The following is a 10,064-nucleotide window of genomic DNA, read 5'->3' as shown; positions in this document are numbered from 1 at the left end:
ATAGTAAAGTCAAAACACGTTAGCTCGATACCACAGGGACCGGCCAAAATACTTCGAGCTTCACAAATATCGAGCCAAGCGATAATGTTAAAAAGAATAAAACAAAATCGGTCCTTAACATCAAGTTCGAGCCAACAAGGAAATCGAGCCAAGCGATATCGAGCCAACTCTTGTCGACTGTATAAGACATAAGTTTTTTGTATCTTGATTTTACTTATTTCTTTAATAAGATTTTACAATTGTTTGTTCATAAAGGTTTTTTTATCAAACATATTTCATAGCTCTATTTTACAATAATAATGTTGGCTGGTCAAATTAGACCACGGTTACAAATTTGAAACGTAATCAATACTGCGTCAATGACTGTTACTGAAATATTTTGTATTCCATAACATTGTCCTTAAAGGCCTTATAAATAGCAAGAGCAAAGTACTTCAAAGTTTCAAATGAGATTAAAATGTATTTAAATGTAAATAGTGTGACATAATATCATTGCAGTCTTCATACATAAAATAGAAAAAAGCTTACGTTCTTAAGTCAGCTATTAATTCTTTTGGCCTTGTTTTCATAACAATTTCTACCATTTTTAATGATTATCATCAGCACCATCATCATCCGAAGCAGAAGCAGCAGCATCAGCAACACCGTTACAGATACTAAAACTACCAACATCAGTATCAGCATCAGCATCATCATCATCAGCATCATTATCATCATCAGCAGCAGCGGCAGCAACAGTAGCAGCAGCAGCAGCACAATCGACATCAGCGACATCATCATCATCATCATCATCATCATCACCACCACCACTACCATCATTATTCTGCCATTGAATGCACTTGATTTTTTGTCAGCAGTCTTATTATATAGCAATAGTTTCCATGCATTTTCGCATAAATTCGCTCGTTCCAAAACAAAAAAGAGTTGTCAAAACGTTCAATCTGTGAGAGTGCAGCTTTATGCCAGTTATAATGGTATAAAACGCAGAACAGAAACATGATTAAACATAAAAAATATCATGATTTCATTCACGTGGACTGCCAATATTGTATGCGCTGTACAAGCTATAACTGTGGTGAATAAGAACGCAGAAAATAAACATGATTAAACATAGAAAATATGAATATGTTTAATCATAATTTCATGCAAAGACTTTGCCAATGCTAGATGCATTGTAAACTAGTTCGATAAGACTAATAAAGGGCGTGGATTACTGTATTTGCATGATTCTCAGAATGATAACATCAACTCTATTGACATCACGCATAAATTGGAATAGACATGTTTTATTTTATTATTTTACACCTACCGTCAACCGCAAATGATTCATAAACCATGCGGTTTTCTTTCATTTGAAATGTTTTGTTTTTTAATCGTAAAGTCCATTTTCAAGATAACGGGTCTTTTATATCTATATAAATTTTAAGGGATTAAGCGTCAGTTTTGATCACTTTCTTTGTACAAAAACAGCAAAATAGTTAAACAGCATACTTAAGCCAATCTATAGACTTGAAGGGCCTTCCGCAATACAAAGTTAAAATGTTTCAAAGTTTCATTTTTCATTTAGTTATGAGGTACAATTATTGCAAAGGGAAAAACAAATATCGTTTGCAAATTTTACGAAGATTTTTTTATCAGAGATTTTAAAAACAAATATTTGCATTCAAACTATTCAAGTATTTTGAAAAAATAAACCAGTATTTTGTCAAAATACTTCACACTAACTTATCAACAATATGTTTTTGCTTCTGGAAAATGCATTTTTAAATGGAAATAATATTTTGAAAATTTAAATTCATTTTCTGATTACTTACTACGGGGTCACAATACTTCGTTGTTTAAAAAGCGTCAAGTAATTTAAAAACTGAAACTACTCCAGATTTTGTTTTAACAATTTTGGGTTTGAATGCAAATGATATAAATTATGTTAAATCCCTCCATTCGTAAAATTTACTGAGCTCTTAAAACATCTACACGTATAAAATTATGAAAGGACACACAAATTGTGATTATTAAATATTGAACCTTCAAAGACATGTAGGTCCACTTTTGTTTTAAAATCTTTGATTTTCCTATATGATCCTTTAAGTTGTGGTCATCCCTTAAATGAACAAATAAGGGTTAAAGTTATGTATAAGCAAATATGAGTACATGGAAATCTGTATAAACAATGTTCCGCTGTTATTGTTCAGCATTAGACAATATTTATTTGATTTGTAATAAAAACGCAGATAAAGATAACGTAGTTTTCAATAAGCAGTTATTTTTTTTTTTGAAGATCATTGCAACCAACGATTAAAGTTTATAAGAATAAAAGGATTCAGAATAAAAAGACGAATGCAAGATTAATTTCACGTCGCAGTGGTGAACAACAAAAACATACGCTCTAACGAGCTTTCAAAATATGGTATGTACATGTGATTAAAGAACATTTCCCGTTCTCTGGGTGATAACATATTGATTTCATTTGAATGAACTCTTGTTTTGGTGCCATTTGACCTGTACAAAATTTAGTGACATTTAATCTAAAATTTAAAAAAAAATCTTCAGATTTATCGAAGGGGTCACTCTTATCAACTTTTGAGATTTTCGGACATTGTTTAACTGCAGTAATTCATAGTTATTTTATGCTAGATAGTTGGTAGGAGTGACACCTTTGATAAATCTAATGAAAACAAAAGAAGAAAAAATATTTTAGGTTTAATGTCACTAAATTCTGTTCAGGTCAAATTACACCAAAGCAGGAGTTAATTCCCATCAAATCACAGTGGGTGGTAACTGGTACAAATCATCGACGGAGCTCCTAGTCACTTGTAGTGTTCGCAAATGAACTTAGCATTTGAAGGTTCCGGAGCATTGAATGATCGTGGCATTTGTTCCACCTAAACACACCAACCGAAAAACAAATCAACTGCAACATCAAGAGCCTGTCAATAGATTTCACGAATCAAAGAAAGCCGATTGCAACCGTCAGCGATTGATCGTATAACGTTACGTATCAACGTGGAATCTACTACTGAACGGGCGGGCTCATACCGTGACCCGCATTGGGTTCATACGTACAGTACACATTTTGCACTGGTTTCACATCAACAACCAGCCAATTAAATCGAAGCCTCAAATGACGCTCTTTAAAGTGCCGAAAACTGATTGTTCAAAGGTCACTTTTGGGGCGGTAAATATTTACCGTCTCTTCGTTGCAATAAGCCAAAATGCTCGTGCTTTATTAGCTGATTGACGAACACGATTGCAAACATTAGTTTCAAGGCTTAGACACACCTTCACCCGCCAATAGCCCTATCATGTTCAAAAACTAACAACAACAATAATGCTGTCCCCGATAAATCACACAATTTGTAAGATCTCAGCTGTCTCCGTAGTTAGTATGTACATGTGTTAAATGTTCAAGTAGTTCGTAGCCTAGGAGTGCGGTTGTAGGTCGCAACCCTGTCTATTAGCAGTTCATCGCAATGCTCTGTAGCATACCGTGGTGATTTTGTGCTCCTTTCTTCCAGGCGCGGTAGTTTCTGGTGAGGTGTTGTAGCGCTTTCCTCTTCTTCTCCCGACGAAACGGGCGAAATCTCTTTTCTTGTGGTCCCAACTGATCTACTAGACTCAGCCCAAGCTGATCTCGGTGTCAGGAAAGATACCGAGCGTTTAACGTCTGGTTTCGAGTATGAGGTCCTTTGCGTGGGTTGTGTGCTTTTGGTTGAGTCAAGCTTTAGAATTTTGACTTCGGTGATGTCGGAACGAGTCGGGTACGTCGGTTCTGACTTTGGACGAAGAGATGGGATAGTATTAGCAGGAGCTTGGCCGTTTGATACAACTTGTTTTCTTATGGCGTACATTGGGCACGAAGGCCCTTGCATTGTAGCAGATCTTTGTAAAATTGGTCTTGGGCTACCGGTGTATTCGCTATTGTGTCTTTTGACAAGGTGATTTCTATTGATTATTACATTGCGTCTGTTTTCTGCCACAAAGTTCTCGCGGTGAAAGCTCGCTGACAGTCTTGGTTTTACGTCCGTTTTCAACTTTGGTACACTTGGTGATTGATCTTCACAAAATACATCGTCATCCTCATCTTGCCTAGTGGGGCTTTCCATTTTGGTATCATGATGTATATGCTCCCGAAATTTTCCGCCGGATAGCATGTGATCAGTCTTACTACGATGATTTGAAAACATTGCACTGTGGCGTCTTAGAAATACATTTTTTCTGTCTTTCATTTCTTTACTTTCACCTGTTTCTGCTTCCGAATCACTCGACTCATCATGGCGGTCAGTCATGTTCAAAATATCATCTGCTGCAACATCATCGTCAACAAATTCATAATTCTTCGTATGCCGTCTGCTATACAGTCTGTCTACCATTTTCTCAATCTGTAAATTGTTCATTTTCTTATGACCAACAAATCGACCAGTTCCTGTAGATTTTGGTCGAACTTCAGTTGCCGCTACATTTTCTTCGCGTTCCAATGCTTTCTTTGGCTCACTTAATCTTTTTGACAATTCGTTGAGCTCATGTTTGGACAGTGGTTCAAGTCCCATATATGTTCGACCCAATGTGCACAGTGGAATGAACCTTGGCGGGCTAAATTGAGTCTTCCGTTGGTATAGAGCGGTGTGGGGGAGGCCCGTCTCTAAATAATTCATCTTGTTCTGAAAATAACATCAGTTCATAAAATAAAGATGATTTTTTTATGAAAAGAAAAAAATCCCCACAGTATTCTGTTTTTTAATGTTTGTAATCATAGTTATTTACTGTAATCTATAACCAAATATAATGTATTCTCCCTTTTTGTGTTGTATAGATTGATCGCATTCTTTTATAAGTTAGTTTGAATAAATTGAAAATCCTTCATTTTTTGTAACATACATATGTTTATGATATGTCCGTTCAATTTATTGTATATTTTGATTGATATATCATTTATGTATTGTACCGTTTATTTAATGAACTGCTTTTATCATGTGCCATATATGACGTTTATCAATCAATTAATGTGAATAAATTTTATACATTTGATGAATGGGTCATCTTCATCTTCTAAAATTAGAATATAATTATTCCAAATAGAAATAAAATATTCCTTAGAAAAGTAGATATGCACTGTGATAGTCCTTCAACTAAAGAGACTAATTAATAATATATTAGTTTTTATGTATGTGTATTTTCTCCATAAAACAATAGTATATATATAAATTTGAGTATTGTTACCCGTATTTACAATTTCATCATTAACTGTTGTACTATTATCAGTCCTATATATTAAACACATTCATATAATACGTAATATAAATTATAACCATTATATACTCGGTATTTACTGTGATACTTAAAAGCTCCGCATTAGTAACAAACTTTTGTTTTATTATGAGAACTCCACTATATCAAAACTTCAATCTTTCTTAAGATAATATAGATATACTCACACCGGTTAGTTAGTTTCTCTTTTTTAAGGGTGTTTAAGGAAATAGTATTTATTACCATTACATTTTATTCCGCATATCACGTGCCACGTTATTGTTTCTATAATTGTTTTTTATGACGATTAGTTTATATTTCTTAAGTCCAAATAAAATATTCAATTCTGTTCTTCTATATCAATAAAAGCCGATCACAAAACTCGCACTTTAAATAATTGTGATAGTTATTTTTTCCCGAATATCATTTATTTACTTCAGAAAAAATACACAAAAACAAATGATAAACCATTTAAATTTAAAACAATGTTCAAATCCACGTTTTCTGTATTTTATTTACAAGGTGTGTGGAAATAATAGACAACTTAAATAATGTGATGTAAAATTTAAACATTTGTTAAAACTTACATTTTAAACTATTACAAACAAGATGCACACAGTCCTGAGTTGTAATGTTATCTTTGAAGCTTTCGTCTCCTCTAACTTGTATACTGCTGCATTTATCACAATACGTTATGCATTTAAATGTATTAACACTTTAAGTCCATTATAATATTTACGTCTTATACTTTGATGTTTGTAAAACTATTTAAGTCCCGAGTTTTTCCTCTTTTGACTTGAACATTTCAACTAAGACTTATTCATTTTGACACCGTCGATTTAAATATTCAAACACATCAATTGATAATATTATTGACGGTAATCTTTTTTATCATTGCAATTATTTTTCGTACGGTCTTTCAGTGCTTCAATAATGATTTCAAATGATTCCAAATAGTTTTGTATGATTCCGCTATTATTCGTATTGTCTTTTGTTGGCTCAACTGCCGCCGAACGCCGTCGATAAAAGATTGCATATGCCTCATATGTTTTGTTTTTATTGATGGCAAGATAAGGCCAAGAAGACAATTTTAGTGGGTTGACGCTATTTGCAATGTTTGATGCGTCTACTTCTTTTTTTTAGATAGATGGAAAATCTTCATTGTCATTATTGTCGTCTTCGTGATCGTTGTTACCGTCAATGTCCGAGTGCCGTCAATGTCCGCAAATTAATAATCAACAGCATCAGCATCGGTAGCAGTAGCAGCAGCAGTACAACCACCACCACCACCGTCGTCGTCGTCGTCGTCGTCGTCGTCGCCACCACCACCACCACCACCACCACCATCACCATCATCATCATCATCATCATCATCATCATCATCATCATCATCATTAACATGCAACAACAACAACAGCAGCAGCAGCAGCGGCTCTGCTGCTGCTGCTGCTGCTGCTGTTACTGCTACTGCTACTGCTACTGCATTGCTACTGCTACTGCTACTACTACTATGGTCCCTGTGGTGCAGGGGCATTTGGCGGGGATTTTATCATCAGTTCGTCCCCGCAGGACGGGGGTTTTACCCAGGGTTGGCTAGAACGAATATCAGAGTCCCCGTTATTCCTTGGACCTGCGGGGCCGTGATTACAATTGACTGGTGCATACGAATTATAAATTATATATTTCCAAAACATCATGACACGCATGCGGCTCTTTTATCGCCATGCTTCTCTCGTTTTTTTTATTTCAAGCTATAAGGTTACTGAATAAAAAAAAGTTATTGAAGGAAAACCTTCAACCAGTCTGATGTTTACAAATGAGAGAAGCGAGATTTTGATCCATAAAAGGTCATTTAAGCCCAAAACACATATTTTTTGCAATGGTTTCTCCTTCAACATTATTCAAATGTGGTATTTAAATTTCCTGACGACTTCTTTGCTGTACGAGCTTTCATGGTCAAATTGTTTTGGTTTAACCACCTCAATGTGTGCTGATACCAGTTTAGCCATGTTTGGGCATCTGAGCTGAATGAAATTTGACAAACATTTATAAATAATAGCAAACATTGCGACAAATTTTGATTCAGAATACGTATACCCCCTAAAAATGGAAGACGCGTTGTGGATTTTTCAGCTCCTACGTCAATGCTTGCCCATGTGTCAATATGCAATAATGCGCTAGTTTACCTTCTTTATCCTGCACTTGCAATTTATCATTACACTTTGCAATTTACAAATAAAACTGAGACAAAATTCCGTATTGTGTTTATTAGTTTCGCGAGTGCCTCGTTGAGTGTTTCGTTGATTGTTACCGTTGAGTGTCTCGTTGGGTGTCTCGTTGAGTGTGTGTCTCGTTGAGTGTCACGCTAAGAATCTTGTTGAGTGTGTCTCGCTATGAGTCTCGTTGAGTGTCTCGCTGTGTGGCTTGTTAAGTGTCTCGTTGTGTGTCTCGTTAAGTGTCTCGCTGTGTGTGTCGTTGAGTGTCTCGCTGTGTGTGTCGTTGAGTGTCTCGCTGTGTGTGTCGTTGAGTGTCTCGCTGTGTGTCTCGTTGAGTGTCTCGCAGTGTGTCGTTGAGTGTCTCGCTGTGTGTGTCGTTGAGTGTCTCGCTGTGTGTGTCGTTGAGTGTCTCGCTGTGAGTCTCGTTGAGTGTCTCGTTGTGTGTCTCGTTGAGTGTCTCGCTGTGTGTCTCATTAGGTGTCCCGTTGTGTGTCTCGTTTAGTGTCTCGCTGTGAGTCTCGTTGAGTGTCTCGCTGAGTGTCTCGCTGTGTGTGTCTTGTAAAGTGTCTCGTTGTGTGTCTCGTTGAGTGTCTCGTTGAGTGTCTCGTTGAGTGTCTCGTTGTGTGTGTCTTGTAAAGTGTCTCGTTGTGTGTCTCGTTGAGTGTCTCGCTGAGTGTCTCGCTGTGTGTCTCGTTGAGTGTCTCGCTGTGTGTCTCGTTGAGTGTCTCGCTGTGTGTCTTGTAAAGTGTCTCGTTGTGTGTCTCGTTGAGTGTCTCGCAGTGTGTGTCGTTGAGTGTCTCGCTGTGTGTGTCGTTGAGTGTCTCGCTGTGAGTCTCGTTGAGTGTCTCGCTGTGTGTCTCATTAAGTGTCTCGTTGTGTGTCTCGTTTAGTGTCTCGCTGTGAGTCTCGTTGAGTGTCTCGTTGAGTGTCTCGCTGTGTGTGTCGTTGAGTGTCTCGTTGAGTGTCTCGCTTTGTGTCCCGCTGTGTGTCCCGCTGTGTGTCTCGTTGAGTGTCTCGCTGAGTGTCTCGCTTTGTGTCCCGCTGTGTGTGTCGTTGAGTGTCTCGTTGAGTGTCCTGCTCAGTGTCTCGTTTTGTGCCCCGCTGTGTGTCCCGCTGTGTGTCTCGTTTTGTGTCCCGCTGTGTGTCCCGCTGTGTGTCCCGCTGAGTGTCCCGCTGTGTGTCCCGCTGTGTGTCCCGCTGAGTGTCCCGCTGAGTGTCCCGCTGTGTGTCCCGCTGTGTGTCCCGCTGTGTGTCCCGCTGAGTGTCCCGCTGTGTGTCCCGCTGAGTGTCCCGCTGTGTGTCCCGCTGTGTGTCCCGCTGAGTGTCCCGCTGTGTGTCCCGCTGTGTGTATCGTTGATTGTCTAAACTAAACAGTCGTGTTGCTTAGGCTTGTCCTGTTGTTGTTGTTTTTATTGGCAAGAAGTTTGTCAAAGTGATCGAAAACGAAAGGTTTAAAAGTCTTAATTGCAATCTTAATTTCACCATAAAGCTTTTTTAATAGAATTTAGTATTAATAGTGAAAATTGATTTGCCACGTTATATAAACCTTCGATGTGTCATTGATATTTCCTTAGTTATTTTTTGTTTACAAGGGTTCACATGACATGGTGTACATGTTATTCATGTATATAAATGAATGTTTCTTTAAATATCATTTTTGTTATAAATGTTATGACTCTAAAGTCAGATTATGTTTATTAGCATGTTCATATTCTTGTAGCGATTCGTCTTCTTTTCGCCAAAAAAATGTAACAAGAAACAAACAGTTTGCCTATAACAGACACCTTATTAATCAACCACAAACATGGTAATGAATAAATGATGAATATCGCCAACATTCAGAAGATTACAAGGACGCAAACGACTTTTGTCGGCAAAAATAGTTGTTTATAACCTTAATGCAGTTTTGGCAGAAAATCGTTAACAGTATTAAATATAGTAATACAATCATCTTAGATTTGGTGATGATACAGAATAATAATAATTGGCGCTACCACCGTGACACGACCTGAGTCACGATAAATATAGTTTGATTAATTAATCCTAATTGAACTAATGACGGTTTGTCACGCAATGATTGTACAGTATTGATATTTTATACTGTGAACATGTCCATTTTGATCTTGTTCAAGATTATTGAGTTATGCGATCGCAAAACATCGGCATTACAAGAAATCTTAGTAAATTTATAAACCAAGCATTTCCATGAAAACAGTCTATGATAAATAAAATATGTCTTAGACTATAAAGTATAATGTAATATATTATGATTTATTTATTAGCCTCCCAAATCTCTACTATATTTTTATTTCAGATATGTACCATCTACGTTTTGAGCTCGATAATTAGATTTTACCTAGGACTAATAACAATTTTATCATTCTCCCAGATTTTACCTATGTATTTTTTCAAACATTTTTCTTCTCTTTTTTGTTTTTCTTGTCTATATTGTTTCCTTGTAAAACGCCATGTAACATTGTGATCATGTAAATTTCAGATGCATATCATGTTTTGTTAAGAAACTGTTTTTAACAATATTGTAAACAATTTGGTATGTCTGTCTGTCTATTATAAAGTTCACAGGAATTAAAGTAGGAAAAACTA

General features: G+C 36.6%; 2 protein-coding genes across 2 annotated transcripts; both read right to left on the bottom strand.

The window, feature by feature from the left end:
• Positions 1-1,321: 1,321 nt before the first annotated feature.
• LOC128246515 (uncharacterized) lies at positions 1,322-6,211 on the bottom strand. The gene is made up of 2 exons (XM_052964742.1): positions 5,832-6,211; positions 1,322-4,658 (listed from the first exon to the last, which is right to left on the bottom strand). Exon 2 carries the CDS (start codon positions 4,650-4,652, stop codon positions 3,405-3,407), a length of 1,248 nt encoding a protein of 415 aa, XP_052820702.1. The 5' UTR covers positions 4,653-4,658; positions 5,832-6,211; the 3' UTR covers positions 1,322-3,404.
• A 1,484-nt stretch (positions 6,212-7,695) lies between these two features.
• On the bottom strand, positions 7,696-9,576 carry LOC128246001 (clumping factor B-like). Its single transcript, XM_052964210.1, has 3 exons — positions 9,562-9,576; positions 8,359-8,801; positions 7,696-8,005 (listed from the first exon to the last, which is right to left on the bottom strand). Exons 1-3 carry the CDS (start codon positions 9,574-9,576, stop codon positions 7,696-7,698), a joined length of 768 nt encoding a protein of 255 aa, XP_052820170.1.
• Positions 9,577-10,064: the final 488 nt, after the last annotated feature.

The sequence above is a fragment of the Mya arenaria genome, chromosome 9 (genome assembly GCF_026914265.1).
Source record: "Mya arenaria isolate MELC-2E11 chromosome 9, ASM2691426v1".
NCBI lineage: Eukaryota > Metazoa > Mollusca > Bivalvia > Myida > Myidae > Mya > Mya arenaria.
This window is presented reverse-complemented; position numbering and strand designations above follow the sequence as displayed.